The sequence below is a fragment of the Toxotes jaculatrix genome, chromosome 16, assembly GCF_017976425.1.
Source record: "Toxotes jaculatrix isolate fToxJac2 chromosome 16, fToxJac2.pri, whole genome shotgun sequence".
NCBI classification, from domain to species: Eukaryota; Metazoa; Chordata; class Actinopteri; family Toxotidae; genus Toxotes; species Toxotes jaculatrix.
The window spans coordinates 23,903,438-23,923,827 of record NC_054409.1 but is presented as its reverse complement, the minus strand read 5'-3'; the positions used below and the strand labels follow the sequence as shown (position 1 = coordinate 23,923,827).

General features: G+C 46.1%; 1 protein-coding gene across 2 annotated transcripts; it reads right to left on the bottom strand.

The window, feature by feature from the left end:
* Positions 1–1,584: 1,584 nt before the first annotated feature.
* pi4kaa (phosphatidylinositol 4-kinase, catalytic, alpha a) lies at positions 1,585–19,708 on the bottom strand. 2 transcript variants are annotated; one of them, XM_041058842.1, is made up of 54 exons: positions 19,557–19,708; positions 17,504–17,620; positions 17,288–17,381; positions 17,080–17,168; positions 16,814–16,886; positions 16,460–16,722; positions 16,306–16,372; positions 16,054–16,202; positions 15,875–15,940; positions 15,688–15,784; positions 15,409–15,600; positions 15,215–15,315; positions 14,837–14,966; positions 14,610–14,739; positions 14,423–14,518; positions 14,152–14,335; positions 13,965–14,065; positions 13,696–13,864; positions 13,382–13,432; positions 12,995–13,103; positions 12,769–12,905; positions 12,546–12,679; positions 12,355–12,437; positions 12,209–12,279; positions 11,978–12,102; positions 11,808–11,889; positions 11,644–11,727; positions 11,441–11,530; positions 11,228–11,347; positions 10,995–11,087; positions 10,672–10,828; positions 10,382–10,509; positions 10,133–10,291; positions 9,892–10,043; positions 9,681–9,788; positions 9,465–9,592; positions 8,360–8,515; positions 8,183–8,262; positions 7,866–8,065; positions 7,436–7,523; positions 7,189–7,356; positions 7,000–7,053; positions 6,702–6,822; positions 6,317–6,446; positions 6,149–6,219; positions 5,988–6,060; positions 5,695–5,875; positions 5,495–5,599; positions 5,197–5,322; positions 4,937–5,057; positions 4,592–4,751; positions 4,362–4,451; positions 3,900–3,983; positions 1,585–3,785 (listed from the first exon to the last, which is right to left on the bottom strand). In XM_041058842.1, exons 1-54 carry the CDS (start codon positions 19,653–19,655, stop codon positions 3,734–3,736), a joined length of 6,288 nt encoding a protein of 2,095 aa, XP_040914776.1. In that variant the 5' UTR covers positions 19,656–19,708; the 3' UTR covers positions 1,585–3,733. The 2 variants fall into 2 exon arrangements, with proteins under 2 accessions (XP_040914776.1, XP_040914779.1); XM_041058845.1 differs by having other exon boundaries at positions 17,294–17,381.
* Between the last annotated feature and the right edge of the window lie 682 nt (positions 19,709–20,390).

Genomic DNA, 20,390 nt, shown 5'->3' with positions numbered 1-20,390 from the left:
AAAGAGGAGGATTTGGTCTTAAAGACCGAGCTGCAGAACAGCAGAGAAAGTGAAAGCGAGGATGAGGAGCTGAATAGAAACAAGAAAAGCAGCTACATCTACCATCACACACAGCCTGGATTTCCACCTGCTTTGCACGCCAACCTGTACATGTGCATCCCCTGTGCCAAAGGCTTCCCGAGCTCAGAGCAGCTTGTTGCTCACGCGGAGTCTCACACTGCACAGGAGAGAAGTTTGATCAAGCCTGAAGATCAGGACTCAGAGAATCTGCCTTCACAGTCCACGGAGGACGAAGCGAAGACTGACGCGTCTCCGGCTCGTCACGCCTGCTCAGTCTGCGGTCAGACCTGCGTGGACGTGGCTTTGCTGAGGCAGCATGAGAGGAGCCACTGGCTGAGCAGGCCCTTCTCCTGCGGCATCTGCAGGAAGCCGTTCACCCAGCGCGGCACCATGACGCGGCACATGCGCGGCCACCTCGGGCTCAAGCCCTTCGCGTGCGACGAGTGCGGCATGCGCTTCACGCGGCAGTACCGCAGGATGGAGCACATGCGGGTGCACTCCCGGGAGAAGCCGTACGAGTGTCAGCTCTGTGGGGCGAAGTTCACCCGGCAACGCAGCATCATCGGCCACCTAAAGACGCACGCACGGTCTCCGGAGGAAACACGCGCATGACTCCCTGCGGCGGCGCGCTGTGAATGTAAAGGCACAGAAATATAAACACACACACACACACGTTTCTGTTCATCACAGGCTGAAGATAAACCGAAGAACCAGGACAATGTCTGTGAGTGTGTGTGAAGGACATGAAGTTCTCTGCTCATGTTGTATTGATGAACAAGGTTTTTAATGTTATGAAATAATTTGTATTTTCTATGTTGGGTCCGTTCCTGTTTGGTTCGGCTTGATTTCATTCTGTCATGAATAACAAACCAAAGCCGTGGGGGACGTGTCCCCCTGTGGACAAGTCAAAGTTTCACTCCCGCCATCTTGTTCTTTGTGTCAGTGCCATAAATCCTGTCTTTAACGGCCGCCCTGTTGGCTGACAAAAGCAGGAGTGATAGATTGTTGTTTTACGACCTCTTTTTTTTATCAGACGATTTCAGAAAAGGTTTCTAAATCTAACTAATAAAATATTTTCCTCCTCGTCCAAGGATCCACTTGTTTTCTCCCCTCAGTCTGATTCTTACCCAGCGATGATGAGACTGCTTCCTGCGGTGTGAAGTGTTTTAGGGCCCTGTGTCAGAGAGGTCAGAGTTCAACACCACCGGCTGAATACTCATTTACATTCGAGCTCTTTAATGGGAAAACCACAGTAACACTGGGCAGTTCCTCCCTTTGTTCTCTGGAGACTGGGGGCAGGTCACTGCAGTTCACTGAGCTCACTGTCCTGTTCACGGAACCAGTTTGAGACGGAAGTAAACATTAGAAGAAGGTGAACTATGACCACGAAGGGATGAACATGGTGAACAACAAACTCAGGCTCTGCTGCTTTTCCTGCTAAAGAAAGAAAAGAAAAGAAAAAAGAAAAGAAAAGAAAAGAAAAAAGAAAAACCTAAAAAAATAAAACACACACCCTGAAACCGATGAAATGTACACACATTTAATCTGGAGTGAGTTTTCACACACGTGATCTTCATCTGAACTGGCAATGATGTCGCCACAAACCGAGCAAATACAAACAAAAACCACACACACACACACACACACACACACACAGTATAGATACTGACCAACACCTCTGGTTCACAGGGAGCAGTGGGGACATGAGGGATGACTGACATATTTAAAATAACAGCAACTGCCACAGTAAAAAAGGCTGATCATCTTCTTCTCTATCAGCCATCAAACATTGTACTGGTGTGTGTTTAAATACTGGAGTTCAACCGTAGATGTGTAACAACAGTAAGTCAGAGCTGCAACAGAAAACGCTTCTCACACAAACACTGGGATGGAAGGAATTATAGCGATTTCATTTGTTGAACACAACACAAACACAGTAACAATATACATGGATATATTGCATAAAGTCAGGGTTTTTTTGTCAAGTATTACTACAGTGTGTGTTTCTACCAAGAGTAGGAGAAATGGCTTTTTAGGCATAATCATCATCTGCATCGGTAACAGCAAGATCATCCGACGAAACCCAAAGCGAACAGGTCTGATGTAACTCACACACTCACAGAGGAATGTTTCCAAACAGGCTTCGACGTACGGCGAAGGGTTCACACACATGTACGACACCTGTACACCTGTACTCTGACACAGGACAGTAACACTGCGTGTCTCACTCTGTATGTGAGACATGCAGGCTGTGATGCAGAGCAGCAGGAGAGCTCCTGGCTCACCCTGTGTGCTGCATCACCTCCTTCCTTCTGGCCTTTTCCACGTCAGGAACTTAATGACCCGTAACTGTAACTTTAACTAACCACTGACGAAGGTTCTGCTCTGATTTCCACTGTTCTCTGCTCAGGAACTGAATTTCAGTGCTGCTCAGGAGGTGACACTAAATTCAAGCTCCAGAAAATGCGATTCAGAAAGTCCTGCAGGACTCAAATGTTCATTTAAAGATTAATTAAAAGATTAAAAACGTTGTGTAAAGCCTTTAGTGTTTGCAGAGGGAGCTGTGTAACGTCACTCGAGTCAGTGTCGGGGGTGTGGAGTTAGAAGGAAGTGACCCCACACCCCCCGTCTCTGCTGCAGGCTAGTGACTCATGGCCACATTAGCTGCTTCTAGTGTAACACACCCTCTTCCATTGTTGTCTGTCCCACCACCAAACATGATGTAAACACTGCAGCATTTTCCTGGTGTCTGTTCCCAGTGGACACACGAGGCGGGACCTTCAAGCATCAAAGCCTCACCGGTTCTTTCATGTTACGGGTTTCTAAGTTCCTGCAGTGACAAAACGCCTCTGTAAAACCGCTTCCACCTAAAAGCTGACACGAGGAGGTTTGACATGACACAGCTGAATATGTTCTTCACATATGATTCTACAAGTTCCACAGAAATCACAGGAAAACACCTGTGATCTTGATGTGATTCTACAGTTAATAATCTACAGTAAACACTACAGCATAACTACCTTTGATTCTCTCAATACCTTTGATTTCTAAAGACTACTGTTGGATTAAATGCTGATTGATTCCTGCGTTGCTTTTCCATCTGTCTGACTCGTGTGCGACGAAATCAAACCTACTGAAATTTAATTTATCAGCTGATTAAACTGCACGTTGTTTTAATCTCTGTTTAAGCTCTCGATCATAGGCAGGAGAAGCCGAACACTGTGATCTGTAAAGTGCATAAAAGTGGATAACAGCATAGTAACAAAACGATAACGATGATTAGAACAGCTGCTTCGACAAACACTATAAATATGGCTCCTGTTATGGCCATCGTCCTCTCGTGTGACAGGTGAGTAACAAATAACAGCATCAAGAAGAAAATACTTAAAGGGTGATTCAGATACCTCTTTTGGTTAAAGTCCTATATTGTCCTTTTACTCTCAAGTTAAATAGAGAACTACTTTAAAACTCAGGTGTACATTATAAAATCTGACAGCTTACAGTAAAACTGGAGAAAAGGGATCAAAGTGCCACATTATTGTTTGTCTCAGAGGAGAAGAGCGGCGCACTGGAAGGTGCATCCACCTCCGCATTAAAATCACCCAAAGGGAGTTTTGCATTGCTTGCGTAGACGTTAGTGTTGGACGAACAGTGGAGGTCCGGTAGAAGATCTTCAGTAGGGAATTTGGTTCTGGTAATACTGCAGCATGTCGTACGTTTTGCTCCTGTTGAAAACAAGTCAATGAAAAATCCGTGAGAACTCCACATGAATGTACGTGACAGAGTTACTGATCGTGACCGCGCTGGTGTTCTGCACGATGCTAACGTCTGTTTCTCACCTGCTGCTGAGGAAACAGCTCTGGATGACTTTAATCATGAACGCTGCCGCTTCCTTCTCACTCATTTGTGGATTAAACCGTCCTCTGATCAAAAAAAAAAAAAAGAAGAAGATATACATTAATATTTAAAGTTTAAAGCAGTAAAGTTTGGGCCTTTAAAAGCAAAACAATGAGCTGAAAGAAGCTAAAATGCCCTGTAGAACTCACTGGCTGAATGGTTAAGATATATACAGTCACAACAGTTCGATTCCAGCCAGCGCCCCTTGTTTCATGTCACTCCTCATTTTCTGTTTTTTTCACCATCAACTGTCCAATAAAGATGAAGACGCTGTGTGTTGCCCCACAGTTCACACACACACACACACACACACACACACACACACACACACACACACACACACACACACACACACACACACACACACACACACACACACACTCTTATCCTCCTGTTGGACTTACTTGAGGAGTTTAATGGTTTGTCCTCTGAAGCACGGCAGCCCAGTGTCCAGCATGAGGGTCACCAGAGAAACCACTGCATCCATGTAGGGTCTGTATGTTCAGGAGCAACCAACAGAGTTAGACAGAGCACAGAAGTCAAAGTAAAACATAAAATATTATATACAGACAGAAATCTTAAATCAGCATGGACAGGCTTTCTCCCTCTGAGCTCTATTTTTGCAGCTTCTTACCGTACGGCCAGATATCCTCTGACACACATCTCCATGAACCATTTGAAAGGAGTGGCCTCCATCTTTCCTCCCATGATCATCACCATCTCATCCGTCAGCTTGATGTCCGGCTCCCAGCCCAGGTTCCCACCAGGTGAGCTCTCAAACATGAAGCCGAAGTCTGGAGAAAACACGGCGGCAGAGACGCTGTATAAAACCTCAGTGTGATTCAGGCTCAGCTGAGCAGGTCACCAGCGATGGTGAACACATTAATACGAATATGAGTTTTGTTTTCACTTCAGAAACTAGAAGCAGAAACTTAGACTCAGTCCAGAGCACAGCCTGACAGTCGGTACCACACAGTACCTATGTGGATGAGGTGTCCTTTGCTGTCCAGCATGATGTTGCCGTTGTGTCGGTCTTTGATCTGCAGCAGGAACAGCAGGAGGCTGTAGGCGGCCATACTGCGGATGAAGTTATACCGAGCCTGCGGAAAGAAGACGGGGACGCGGTCGTGATTTATCCTGTGTGTCTGTTTCGACCGATCGCTGACGTGGATCCTCACTTAAGAAGGAATCATAAAGGTAGAATAAAACAATGACAGACACGGGTTAAAACCTCCGCACCTTCTGGAAGGCGAGTGTGGATTCATCGCCGTACTGGTTACGGAAGTAATCGTACATCCCGAAGTCCGTCTGTCTGCCGAGCTGGTCTCGGGACTTACAGTCCGGGATGCACTCAATCACGCCGCACTGAGGAAAAGAAGATCAGTAAATACAAACCTGATCAAAAACAAAATGTGGTTTTTACAGCCTGGCTGTTGATGTTTTGGCATGATGTTTTTTTTTTTTTTTTCAAAATGTAAACATAACTAAAAAGAAATTACAACAACAAGGGAGGGAGTAACGGGACGTGAAGTCCTACCCCTGGAGCAGTAGCCACCACTCTGTAAGGGAAGACAAACAGATCCAGGCCCACCAGCTGGAAGATGTTCTTAAAAAGCCCAATGATCTGCAGAGCGAGCATGTCCTAAAGAGAGGAGAGAAACACGACAGGGTTACAGGAGAAATTCAGTGTCCTCCCGACGTGTCCCAGTAAACGTGAGGCGGAGGGGAGTGGGGTACCTGTCTGCAGTCATCTCCCACTTTAAAGATGGCCGCCTGCCAGCAAACCCTGCGCGATCCGTCTGGATTCTCCTCTCCGTCCTCCAGAGAGTCTGAGGGACAGCGGAGACCCTCCCTCTCCAGTTCACTCACCCCACAGCGTTTCACCTTAAACTTGGCCAGATATGGAGCCTTGGCAGCACTGTGACGACATAAAAAACACCCGCCCATGAGACAGAGGACACTGGGTATGAGCAGGCACTGGTCCTGAGAAGTAGGACCAACATGAAGCATGAGTTACAATCTGTCATTACCTCTGCATGGGTGTTCCAGATTTGTAGTCGATGTCCAGCACTATAGCTTCAGGGTTACTTGGCAGGTAACAGCCTAGAAAACATCAAGAGAAACAGAATATATTTGGAAAAAAGCAGTTGGTAAATGGAAATAACTGATCTGAGATCAGGTAACGTGTTACCTGGCTGGACTTTGATATCTGACAGTGCTTTGAGACAGGCTCGTTTCCTCTCCTCTCCCTTTGGAACTGGCCTGAGAAGATAAAAAACACATCAGGGTTTAGATTACAGCAAAACGTTTCCTTCTGAGAGGTGCTAATCATTTGTGAACTCCACGCTAATGAATTTACTTGATGATGGCGGACACGTTGGTGATCTTGTTGAAGAAGTCGAACTCTCGCTGGTAAAAGTCTTTGGCCGGACCCGACAGAGAACCTGTGATCTCCTCGACCATCTGCTCCAGCAGCTCCCCGATGTCAGCTACACAAAGCCGTTAATGAGGAGCTGTGATTACATCCACTTCATATGATTTAATTAGGCCTAATAAGGCTTTTCCCATTAGGCAGAAGGATCTAATTACACATTAATAGGAGAAGATATCAGAGAAAAGCCAGAAATATTCTGATTCATGAACACATGGAATGACTCATCATCATCATCATCTTTAAATCAGGTGCCTTGTGATCAGTCTCACTCACAATCGAAGCTTCACTCTAATGTCGAGTCTCTACTCACGGTCTTTGTGGTGTCCCTCCTCGTCCATGAAAATGTTGGTCTTCATGTTCCAGATGAACTGGTGGGCAAGCAGCTGAGACTTCTGCGCCGCCCAGAGGATGTACTCTCTGACGTAACCCATCTGAGCAGGACACAGAATCAGAGTCCACCACGACATCAAAACAGCTGCCAGTTCTTTTCTTTTCTATTTAAGCAGTGAGCTCTGAGAGCAAAAGTTTATCTCTCAGCTTATGAAAAATCACAGTACGCAATTTTCTTTCCCCTTTGTATGAAATCTGTGAGTTCTGCTGATGTTTACCTTGTCATAACGGAGAGCCTGAACAATCTGAGGAATGTAGAACAAGATGGCATCCTAAAAAGAGAAAGCAAACACATTAAAGAGAAAGTTGCTGCTGTTGTTGCTGCAGCAGAAGGAAAAAGAAAACAAAAAACAAATGAGTCTCTGAGCTGATGCCAAGATGCAAAAATCCACAGGTGTGTGACTTACTGGAGGGAAAGAGCGCAGCACCTTAACCCCGTACTGAGCAGTGAGAGGATGAGGAGGGTACATGCTGCTGAAGTAGGACAGACCGGTGGGCGGGTCCGCTGGGGCCCAGCACAGGATGTGGCTCAGCTCAGGAGAGTCGGCATCAATAGTGTGCCATGTGACCAGGAACTGGTGAAAGAAAAAACATTATTTATTCACAAACTTCAAACAGTTCATACCTGAGTCTTAATAAACTTGGTGATCTTACCTTAACGGCCTCCGGTACATCACTGACGGCTCCAGGATCCAGTCTCACCAGCCTGGTCACTTCAGCAACAATGGCATCATTCTTAAACCTGGAAAACAAGACGTTAAAAACAAACAAACAAACAAACAGGTAAATCATCTTCAGCGTGAGACGAGAGGAAGGTGGAGGTAGAATTATAAAGTCAGCAAACAGACTCAGTGATGTTCAATACACAGCAATAAATAACTAAAGGTTTGCTCCATCATGAGCTACTGGCCGTACCTGAACAGGTAACAGGTAACAGGTGAGTGTACTGTTTTATTGTTACTGACGTCAGTTTCTCTTTTTAAAAAGGAAGAACGTGTTATTTCTCCCATCATCACCTCACACAGTGAAACTGTGTGAGGTGTTTCAGTCTCTCTTTGGGAACAGAAACACAGAGAGTGATAACCTTGTTGGTAACTGCATCGCCAGGTAAGGTGCGATACTCCAGGCCAGGTTGACGTTGTCCTTCCACTGTTTCTCCGTGAGGCTGATGTATTTGGACCTCCAGTTGGCGATGCTGGTCTCCACTGACTGCTCTGTGGCGATGGCCAGTTCCTGAGTGGAGAGCGGGTTGTACCACGTCGTCAGCCGTTCGATCTCACTGGCCTGGAAAGACACAGAAAGACAAGAGGACACGAGGACAGTATGAGGAATGGCTGATGATGAGCAGGCACTGTCAGTGGAGTCAAAACCAGGAAATGACGATTCCTTCTCAGCACTCACCAGTAAGGCCAGCAACAGAGTCCTGCGCTTCATGTAGTATTTGTGAAGCTGCGTCCCTCTGTTACTCTTCTTGGACGTGCCTGTGTGGACAGAGGTACAGCGTACAGCACAATCTGTGTCGAGGAAGGCCTGTCGTCTCTCTATTGTTACTGCTGACACGCTGAATGTAAGTGGTACCTGATTTCTTGGATGTGGTGGACATGCCACTGGACAGCGGGTAGGTGTTGATCCATCCCTGGCTGCTCTGCTGGGAGCGAGAGCTGGAGTCCATGTTGCTCCTGAGGTCGGCGGCGTTCATCACTGACAGACTGTTCAGGGACGGGTCCTGATTATCTGTTTGCATTCAAACAAAGTCAGTTTGTGCCAACAAGAGAAATCACACATCTAAGTTTCTTATAATCCTTAATCAATACTGTGACTTGTAAACAGTGAAAAACATCAATAACATGATCGATGATGAGGGAGTTTCTGAGGAGCGAGATGAGCTGTGTCAGTTAGTCCTCTGCTGTGGTGATGGTCATGCATGTGCAGGGAGATCCAGCGGGATTTTCATGTAGGTAGAAGTTGCCTTGAACCACTGATACTGGGTCAGATATTATTTAATCTTGTTAATGCGCGGGGAGGACAATTAATCTGATCCAGGATCTGCGGTTAGAGGACTCGACTACCTGAAGCAGTTCGATGTGTATGAAAATGTGGCCATGTCTTTTCTTGGGATCGTCGGGAATGAAGAGGAGAGGATTTTCTGGGGTGGAAGAAAAAACATTTTTCGTTGTGTCGTTTCTTCTTTTGAATCCAAATTGATCGGTGGAGGAGAGGGGCAGACAGGTGGGCTGACATGATGAATTATCATGCATCTTAACGCAACTGACAGATCTGCGCTTTTCCCCACAGCTGCTAAACATCAACGAGTAAAAGGAAACTCACTGAGACAGAGAAAGGAGTAAGATACCAGAGAAGAAGACAAAAGAGGAAGAGAAAAGACTGAAAGTGTGAGAGTGAGAAAATAAGAATGACTGAGAGAAAAAAGCTGAGAGGAAAAACATTTTTTTTTAAAAATTGAGTCGATTTAACAGATAGATACCAGGATCTATCAGCAGCATGGTGAGGAGAATGAGCGTCAGATTTGACAGGCGTAAAAGCATGCCCCTGCTGCAGTGCAGTCCGAGCTCCACCGCTTTACGCTTACTTAAGATAGATATCGGAGAAGTGCTGGACACGATAAGCGATCCAAATATCCCGGCAGAGAGCGTGCTCGGGGCTGGGGTAGTGCCAAGCTCACCAGGTGGGACCAGGTGGCACGCCGCCAGGTACTTCTTGTCAGACAGGATGCTGGCGTAGAAACGGATGATGATGCTGATGTCCTCGCGGAGACGCTTGTCGCCTTGGGTGGGAAACTTTGGAGACACACTGGAGAGACGGAAAACGGAGAGTTCGATTATCAGACCATCCCCAGATTTAACTTCAGGGTCATGCACATTAGAGTGTGTGCTGGTACCTGAAGTAATCAAAGGCTGTGGAATAGATCTTCTCTCGAAGCACATTTCTCACGGTTGCGTTGGTGACGACGTCAGAGTGAAGCAGAGCCAGACCCAGAGTCAGCAGCCTGGAGAGCGAGGAGCATGCTCACTGTCAACACACCTGCCTCTCAAAGTTCTACACACAGTGATTTACCTATGTTTGTTTTTTTTTCTTTGAACTTTGTTTACCTGAAACGAGGTCCAATAGCAGCTACGTGGCGGTTGAGGCTGCTCTTTGCCCCGCCTACGTTAAGAGACAGCGAGCGCTGAAGCAAACTGCAGAAGATCTCCACCTGATCTGCGCTGGAATACTTCGCTATCTCAAACCTCTGGACAAGAAACTGGAGGAAAGGAGGCAGATAAAAGAGTGAAATGGGAGTAGACAGATAGGAACATGTGATAACCTACAGAAGGATAACGTTTTCCTGACCTCGATCCATATGTGGTGAGGGGTAACGTCTGGAGGACAGGGGATAGGCTGACTTTCCTCTGATGCAGCCAGAGGATCAGCCTCCACCTGAGCGTCTGAGAACAATCCCATCTTCAGCTCCACGGTCATCTGCCACGCTCCCGCCATCTCCCGCATAAACTGGGCAGCCACGGAGGAGGTTGATAGTATGTTTAAAATGCACATACACTGATGCAAAAAAAAAAAAAAACACAAAACACACCTACGTACCGGTACTTCCACACCTACACGTGCTGCCAACAACCACTCCCAGCAAGCAATGGCTGTTTCCATGCCATGTTCTGTGAACATCTTGAGAGGAGACCAGCAGAGGTGGTGCAGGAGCTGAGGGTCACAGTCTATGAACCAATCATAAAAAAACAGGAAAACATAAAAAAAAGAGGTTGGTAAGAGTCAAACGATAAACTGAGAACATGTTAAAAAGAAGGCAGAGCCCTGAATTTGGCAGAAAAACACAATCACAGGGGCCAACAGCAAAGAAAGCCACAGAGAGCTCGAACCTTTGGTGCTGATGAGCAAGGCAGCCAGTTTGAACATGGCCTCAGTGAAGGCCTCAGGCTGTGCAGAGTCCAACGCCTCTCCCATCTGTTTGATCATCAGCCGGCTCAGATCGGACTGTCCTCGGACTGCCTGGGCGAAGTGGATCATACCTGACACCTACAGACACAAGGACAAAACACATGAGCAGGAGAAATGCAGTAAATGCAGCAGCAGCAGGAAGTTGAGTTCAGCTCCATCAATGCAAAATACACATGATCACACAGAGCAACGCGAGTGGAACGTGGCGGTGACGGATCCAGTCAACATTAACCGTTGGTTTTACCTCTCCAGCGTATCTGTTCCTGAGGTTGAGGGAGGCCATGAAGTTTGAGTAGTCCTTCTTCACACAGGCTGGTCTCTCAGTCAGCTGAGTGGACTGGAGGTGGACGGACAGAAACACAATGAACAACAACGACTGCAGCCGTGTAGTAAGTATGAAAAATAAAGAAATATTACATATACATATATATGGTATATAACAGGCTTTAGCATGTGAAAACTCAGTGTGTGACTCACCCCCAGAGTCGTGCTCTGTCTGTTATAACCGGCAAAGTGCAGGATGCTTTCTGTGGCCATGGCCAGGCCTGTGTGCTGGGAGAGACCCGACACCCAGTTCTGATGCTTGTTCAGATACTCCTGAAAACATTACATTACATGACATTGGTCATCTGTGCTGCACATGTGATGGTTTGCATGTTACAGAACTCAGTGCTTCAAAGTAAATGTTACCTGTAGGTGGGATTTGGTCACAGACGGAGCCCATTTCATGGCCTCTTTGAGGATCTCCCCACAGCGAGCGGCAAAATCCTTCACTATGCTCTGCAATTAAAGATACGATGGGTCTCACACGCGTGACGTGTTTGAAACAGGTGCTTTTCTCATGTCTGTGACATCTATTTCACGCTCCAGAAACCGGTTCTGTGTAAACTTACCTCTCTGGCTTCATATGTGTCAGGGACAGTGATTCTGTACGGAGTGTCTGGGATGTCGTAGTAAGGCTGATCTTTATGAATGTCCTGCAAAGCAGCATAAACATCACGACTAATGTCATGGCACACACACACAGTAATGAACGGTGTGAATGATCATTACTCACTGCACTGAGCGAGAGGGAAAGCGTCTGCAGGATGTCTAACATGGTCCTCAGCACACGGCCGCTCCACAGCAAGTGGGGAAAACTGAGAGGAGAGAAAAAGCCGTTAAACCGTTTATGAAAGAGTCAGCGTGGTATCCTGAGTCGACGCGTGTGTCTGCGTGCGCTCTCACGTTTCAGCCAGGCCAGACAGATATTTGTCGGCCACTCTGCGGATCCTCTTGTGGATGTGGTTGAAGTTGACCAGGAGGAACTGGGCGTGGCGTTCCAGCTCTTCCTCGTGGGCTTTGGTTTTTGGCTGAAAAGTTAACATTTTATCAAGATGCACAGTGTAAAGAGACACGGGGCGAGAAACGAGCTCTGAATGGAATATGAGCTCCTCTTAAGTGAAAACTCTCCCTTACTTTTTCAGCCATCATCTGCAGGAAGACCTCAAAAACCTTGTCACTCACCGCAATCACACACTGCATCATACCTGGAAGGAATTTATTCAGCATGAATAAACATAATTAACAGTTAACAGCGTGTGTTTTTTCTTCCTTCTGCTTACCAGATTTATCCTTCTGTATTGCTCTGTCTTCAAAGTATCGAAACATGACCTGAAAACGATCCGAGTCCAGAGAATGCAGCATCCTAACAAACGCAGAGAAAACACGGCATAATAAAGGCTACACGTATGACCACTGAACATGTTCAAGCACATGAGGTGGTGGGCAGCATGTCAACATCATGTTAGTTTACCTCATGTACTCCAGTCTGTAGACGGACAGCAAATACGTGGACATGGCAAAGTCCAGTTTGTTGATGAGAGCAGCCACCTCGGGAGGAGGATCCAGCAGGTTGATGATGGTGCTGCGCAGATCATTCAGCTCCGCCTTAGGTTTAACCACGAAGCACAAATTAGTGCCGGAAGAAGAACAGCATGCGTGTGTGTTTGTTCATAGACGTGAGCGTGCTCTCATACCGCCGTGACGGTGTCATTCTTCAGTGCAGAGTTGTACTGCAGCTCTGAGCGTAAAGGTTCTCCACTGGGAAACGTGAGCAGCGGCGATTTGGTCGCAATCTCACAAACTCCTTCGTACCACTCCTCTGGCCACAGACCTGAGGACGACACATTTCAGTTTTCATTTAATTTAATGTTCCCAGAGAAGCAGAGGAAACAGAAATATCAGTGAGTAAGCTCTTTCTACCTGAACCCTCCACCGCAAATCCCATGACAACAGAGTAGAGCCAGAAGTCCCTGAAGAGCTTCTGCAGACGGGGCTTTGCTTCCTTAATTGGTGGCAACCTCCTAGTCAGCTAACCACAGAAGAAGAAGGGAGAGAACAGATTTCTGTAGTTAAGCCACAGTACATACAGCAGACAGTGGATATAACCATGAACAGCATCATCGTGTGTGGTGAATGCTAAGGAGGTGGACTCAGCTGACCTTTTTCTACATCCTAATTTATATTTCTGATATTTGTCTTCACTGTCCCACAGAAAAAGACATATCAACTGAATAAATCTGGACCAACGAAGGTAAAGAAGCCACAGTGATGCGAGCTGAAACCGCTGCAGATATCCAAACCACTTACCACTGCAATAACTGGGATCAGGACGCCGAGGTTTCCAGCACTGCTCGATGCCTGGAGAGACGAAGGAGTGAGGTCATGATCAGATCACAACAAGCTGAAATCCTGTTTACTGATTGGGCGGTGGAGTCTATACAGAAAGCTGCAGGATATCTGAGCTGTATGTATCTGGTTGAACCTCACACTGCATTTCCAGATGGAGTCACTCTGCACTGCGGTAAAGCTTTTTGCTGGACGTGCTAACAGTGCTGCCACACTGCGTCTGTATTTGCAGTTCCGTGTGTGTGTGTGTGTGTGTGTGTGTGTGTGTCTCATACCTTCAGAGCTGGACCTTTGTCTGAGGCCCTCTCACTGGCTCTCTTCCCTTCCAAGCCCAGCTGAACAAAAAGCTCCAGCAGGTTGACCAGCAGCTCGTCCACCATCTGCTCCGCCTGAACGTTTGCTGCTATGTTACCCAGAGCATTTATCACAGCCAGGGAACAGTGTCTGTACAGAGAAGAGGGAACATTAACTTACTGTCCTAAATGTTCAGGACAAACTGTGAAGGACATTCATCTGTAACTGTGTCATATAAAGGTGTAGTCACCTGTATCCATGGTCCTTGTAGTCTTTGGTCGAGTAGACCATGGAACTGGCCTTGACGCTGATCTGCTGGAACAAATTCCACACCTCCTGGTAGATGTATTGCTAAGGTGAAAGAAAAAAAAAACGTTAGACATGTTCCGAAACCAGGGGTTCGATCAGCTGTAAGTTCCAGAGATGCAAATACTCACGTTGCCTGTGATGACCATGCAGCCAAGCTGGTCTATGATGAGGACGTCGAGCTGGGAGGGAGGCTGACAGAACTTCTGCTGTAGGATCTGCAGGATGGGCTCCATTACCCTGGGGGTGTCACGTAAGGCCACAGCAATGTGACCCAAAGCCCTGATGGTGTGGTCAGGGATCAAGTGAGCGTCCCTGAGGAGGACAGTGGAAAACGTAAGCACTTTCTAAAACAAAGGCTTTTCATTCTCATCAGTCAGTGAAACAGGACGATGGACTCACTTGTCATTTTCCTGATAGATGTAGAGACGGTTGGACAGACTGGCGAGAAAAGCTTCTACAATAACATTGTCCATAGTCAGTCCTGCTTTCAGGCACCTGGAGACAGAGGGAGAGATTGGAGAATAACGGCTATGCTGGTACTGGCGTGTGCATGTTTGTGTGTGTGTTTATAGGTGAGCGTGTTCACCTGCAGATGTTATCGATGGAGATGTCCCGCAGCTGCTCGTACATAGAGGGCTGGCTCTTCCTGCCAGAATGGGTGCTGAGGGTTGACTGCGAGTGTTCGTTCGTCACATGGATCTTTATCTCACCTCCGCCTTAGAAAATGATTACTTTGTAAGGACACATTGAACTGGAAAAAAAAAACTTGCAAATCGGTGCCGGAGCTGAGCGTGCTGAGCACTCTGCTGTTACCTGGAGTGTACTGGCTGTGGTATTTGTGCAGCTTCACCAGAACAGGAGAGGGCACCACCAAAAAGTCTCTGAGCGACATGGTGACAGAGTGGGCCACCACTGGAAAGCGCTCACACAAACGACCCAGGCCCTGGACACAAACACAGACAAACTCATTTGGGACTCTTAGTCTTATTTTCTCCTCTTTAGCCAAGAGACGGATGCAACCCTGACCTGACTGAGAAAAACGGAAAATATACAGGAAAGCACAACTGTTCTCAATCAGTTCAGTCCCACGTTTTATCCACAAGTGAACATCCTTCTTTATGTGTTTCTTAAAAGGGAGGATGGCATGAGAAGAGGGAAGGTGGATAAATAATTCAAGCAGTAACCTGTTACCTGTAAGCAGCAGATGAGGAGCGGCATGTGAGCGATGATGACTTTACTGGATGTCTTAGACTGCAGCTTCTCCGACAGTTTGGTGCAAAGGTTCTCGGCTCCTGGAGAAAAAAATCAGGAGAGAAAACAGAGGAACTTTTCAGAGAGGACTTCTAAGGCAGATTACTTCCTGTCTGAATGAACCAAAGTCTCACCCTGCTCCTCAGTTACAGCCCAAACCATGAGGTCCACACAGGCAGCGTTGGCCTGACAGCGCAGCTTGAGCGGGCTCAGTTCACTCTGCAGGTACTCGACGTCGTGCAGGATCCTCTGCAGCTCAGACTGGCTGCTGCTGAACTGCTCCAGCACAAAGTCATGAACCTCCTTCACATAGTCTGTCTGAAGGTCTGGAGAAGACAGAAAATTCATCATTATTTCCAAGAAAAAGCACATTTTGGAATAATCTGAAGAGAGAGAGGAACTGGATTCTTCACCTTTCAGATTGTACAGGGTGTCTCTCAGCATTTTAAAGATGGCCACATACAGAGGATCACTGAAGGTTTTGTAGTACAGATGAAGACCAGGATTCAACTGCAAGTGCAGTGAAAGAAATGTGTCAATGAACCAGCAGTGTCCAAAGAAAGAGTAAACAAACATCTGCAGTGATTTAAGCAGGAATACCTCCATAAGTTCTGCCAAAGAGTCATCCAGTGATTTTAAAAAGGACTCAGAGACAAACTCTTCAACCTGTTCAAGAGAAAGAGCAAAATCAATTTTCACTTTTTCTACACGATAACCACATGCATGCGGTCTGCTTTTCCTTTTGACGTATCGATTCTGTCGCCGTGGTTACTGCTGACCATGTGAAGGAGCTGTCTGAGCATGTCCAGAGGGACGTGAAACTCTCCAGAGCTGCTGCCAGTGAAAAGAGGGGAGACAGAGAAGCTGGAGCTGATGGTGGAGAAGTAGTAATCAGGGTCCACTGCACTGCCGTCGGGGAGGTATGAGCCTGAAGAGGAAAGGAAGTAACTCTTAAAGAATGTTCTTTAGTGAGTTATTAAAGTTTCCTGAAAGTCCGACATGCTCAGCTGTTTCTGCTCTAAGGCACTGACCTTCAAAGTACTGTGCAGAGGGATCACCCGGTGAGCTGGGGGTGAGGACTGCTCTCTCTGGACTGGCCTAAAAACAAAGCAGATTTTGAAAATATGTGGTTGTGCTTCCTTCCTGTGCTTTTACATAGGTCGTCAACTTCCTAACCATTAATACCTGCTGTGACACACTGGACACTGAGGAGCCTTTATGTCTCAGAGTGTCTCCCTGACACACGGTGAGCAGAGAGCTCGGCAGGATGGAACGGAAATCATTGAAGGACCTCCGACGGGCGGTATCACTATCATCGCCTGTGGGCAGCACAGGTGCGACTGGCCGGGGGAACAGCTTGGACAGCAAAGGCTCATCAGTGTTGCTGTATCGGCCAAACGCTCGGGCAACGCCGAGCAGCGTGGGTACAGTGTACCTGCACAGGTATTCTGTAAGGAAGAAGGGATAAATAGGAAATAGCAGTACCTAGAACAGCTAAGTAACACACAGACGAATCATCAGTGTTTGTTATGTTAGTACCTTTATCATGAGCCTCTGGATTCTTGCAGATGTCCTGCAGCACCTGCATGATGTCCATAACCGCCTCCAGGATCTGATAAAGATGAGATCACATACACATTCAAGATGAAATTTGCTTTGCTGGAAAAAACAGAAGAAGGCAGCCGTCTGTCCAGGGTATACAGAAAGTCAGAGGTACATCTATCAGATCCGGACTCAATAAAATGTTATTGATCAGTCACCTAATCTTTAATACGTCACAAATAAAGGTTGGTACAAAGACACACCTGTCCTCGTAAGGTCTCATCACGCTGAGCGACATCTGACAGAAGCGTTACGAGACAAAAGCTGAAGTTCTCTGCAACAGGAAGCGTTTCTGCAAGACAGGAAGTTCACCTAATATTATTAAACTGTACTGTCAATGATACTTAAACACACAGCGCAGCTGATAATACTGTTACAGACACAACAGTAAAATCCCAGGTGTGTCTTTACCTCTACCTTTGCGTTCCGAGCTCTCTTCAATCCACTGAACCTTAGGAAGCCCTTTCAGCAGCCCAAGCAGGTAGGGGACGATAGCATCTTTGTGCTGCAGCAGAAGTTTTACACAGCACGTTACACAGAGTTACCACTGCTATATCAACATCCTGTGAATTCACTGACTGCTCAGAAGTACCATAAAGTGAAGAGGTGAGTAGGCAAAGTGTTTACCTGCAAGTCTGACTCTACTAGAAAAATGCCCAGAGCAATGACAGCATCTCTCCTCCTCTCATCCAGCTGGAAGACTCCTCTGAAGTCCACAGGGCACATGCATTGCAGCTTCTGGACCTGTGGGAGGACAACACGTGGTTCTCTATCGATATGTCCTGAAAGCATCATCTTTAATGCCTCTCAACTTCAGTAAGCTATTTGGATAATGCAATCTTTTCTAAAAGTGCAGAATTTACCCGCCCACAGGGATTAAACGGACTCATCGTTCACGTCTGGCTCCATTAGCAGTAATGATTCTGTCGACCTAAATGGGGCTTCAGGGATCGAGCCAAAAACCTGCCCCTGGCAGTAATTAACCTAATGCTGAAGGGTCTGACGTACACTCAACTTAACAACCATTTATGTTTTATCTGTTACTGGATGCAGAGGGTCTTTAAAACTGATCATGTAGGATATGAGGGCTTTCTGATCACATCTGCCATGGAGTTTTAAATGATTGTGTCAGCTCCGTTATGGTTGTCAGAGCCAAAATAGTAATAAAATATAAAAAAGGGATTTAGGTTTTCAGCAGGCTCTGTGCCAAAGCTCAGCCTTGACACAACCTAAGCTTCTTACTGAGCCAGATAAACCTTGTTAATGCAAATACAAAACATTTTAATGAAAAGGTTGGTTGGAGTTGAACCAACAGAATACTTCAATCACACATCACATCGCACAGCTGCTATTAAACCAGTAAAATATAATAACAAGAGGCTGTTCTGACGTCCACTGAAGGAGGCTTTAGTACGAAGTATGAGGCCTGTGTGCTGAAGTTTGAAGTTTCCTACTCAGACATTCAGAACTGCAATCAGTTACCAGTTTATTAGGTACACCTGACTAAAACTAACACAGTCCTGCAATACATCCTCCTTCAGTGTTCCGTTTTTCTGAAACCGTTTCACAGAAGTGTTGATCCACCACAAACCACAGCCTCCAAAATAATCATACAGTTAAATCAACACCTCTTTAAAGCAGTTTCAATGAAAAAATGAACATTATAATTATCATTAAGAAGGATTTATTGAACTAACCAGACTGCCCACTAACACAGTGTGTTCACACATTAACACAATGGGTTGGTGCTCGTTGTATTATTGCTATCACAGCTCTTTCATCATAGGATACACTTCCTGTTTAACATTTCCCGATTTTCAGTCTCAGTTTCAGTCTTTTTCCGATCAGTTCGACTCATCAGAACATGAAGCTTCCTTCGTTTCTCTGAATTATGAAGGGAATATGGAGCTTCTCCTCCCTCTGGCCATGGCCTGATTAACCTGTTTGGGGGCCCCTGTTAGCTCAGAGTTCAAACACAGTGCACACAGCACAGTACAGATGGCAGCTTCTCTTTACTTCACACCATTCTGACCAAGACAAGCGACAAAATCTCACATTCGTGTCCCTGCGAGTCTGAGTAGATGGAAGCGCCGTGGCAGCTCTGCTGAAACACACAGGGACAGAACTGAATCATGCACGACTGCAGCGCCTTTAGTCACAGTACAGAATAAAATATTGTGAAGATCTGAGGCGTCCAGTTCGTGTTTCTGTGAAAATGAACCGACAACGACAAAGTTTCCCGTTGCCACAGTTTCCCGTGTCATCCTGTGTATGACAGTTAGAGGTAATGAGCCACGAAGAAAAGCGCATTCATTTTACAGGGGAAACGCACAGAGCTGGGACCTTTAACTGGCAGCTTTACCTGTTTTTATCCATCAAGTCTTCAACGTCAACCTACGAGATTAACTCCAGGTTAAAAACAGCTAACGTTAGCCGACGTTAGCCAGCTTAGAACTCGGATACAAACACTGGTCGGCTCGGATGCGCTCTGAAATCACGGAATTACGCCGCAGTTCATTCGTTGATACGATAAAAGACACGTCTGCGGTGTTTTCAGATTCATGACACAAAGCACAGAGGTAGAAAAGCGAAGTTCCAGACGGGCCTTGGTCTCACAGACTCTTTGACAGGTATTAGCTTGTGACTGTCGTTAGCTGTCGCCGTGTGACTGTAACGTTACCTTGTCTATCGGCGCCTGTCGGTGAGCCGCCAGCGACCGAGCCAGAGACAAGACGGTGTTGAAGTAAAATCCTCTGCTCCCTCCTCCATTTAGAGACATGTTTTAAAGGTGCCTTAATACTGCTGCACAAACACAGACATCTTCTTTCATTCGTCCCGGAGAGGAGTCCGCACTGACAACTACGGCAAGCGCAGGGTCCCAAGAGCGCGAATCAAGGTCACGACGCAAAAAACGCTAAGAAACACAATACTATCACACTAACATCAGAATAAACGAGTCCAGGGCCCGTATTTATCAAACTGCTAATGGTAAAATTAAGAGAAGCGAAAGTAAAAATCTCTCACATTTACTCCAGATCACAAGTTCAAAATTTAAAGTCTTATATCAAACTAATATCTAACATCAAACTTCTTCTAACTGAAAACAGAGCTGCAGTCTGTTCATTTGTTTAATTGGAGATGACTTTTATTTTATATAAAGCAGCTAATGATTATTTTATAATGATATTATGTTTTGCCAAACCAATAATCCAAACCTCCCTGCTCCATCTCTCCATCAGTTTCAGGGTCATTGGTCTGAAAAACGTTGAAGACCCCTGGACTAATAGATAGTCAACTAACAGAGGAAATTCACAGTGGTTTCAGCTTTACCTTTACACACTGTCAGGTAGTTTAATCTTTAACAGCATCATATTTTCTAATGTTTTGTCTTAATTTGTGACTGTAGCTGTAAAATAAGTGTAGTGTAGTAAAAAAGTGCAATATTTCCATCTGAAATGTTGTGAAGTAGAAGGATGAAAAGAAAATACAGTACAAGTACCTCAAATTTGTTCTT

Excerpts from the sequence above, each read along its gene's own strand:
- pi4kaa (XM_041058842.1), bottom strand. The coding sequence starts at position 19,655 with ATGTCTCTAAATGGAGGAGGGAGCAGAGGATTTTACTTCAACACCGTC. Across the intron at positions 8,066-8,182 it reads CTCTGTTGCTGGCCTTACTG|GCCAGTGAGATCGAACGGCT; the intron begins GTGAGTGCTGAG and ends GTGTCTTTCCAG. Across the intron at positions 3,984-4,361 it reads CAAACCATTAAACTCCTCAA|AGGACGGTTTAATCCACAAA; the intron begins GTAAGTCCAACA and ends TTTTTTGATCAG.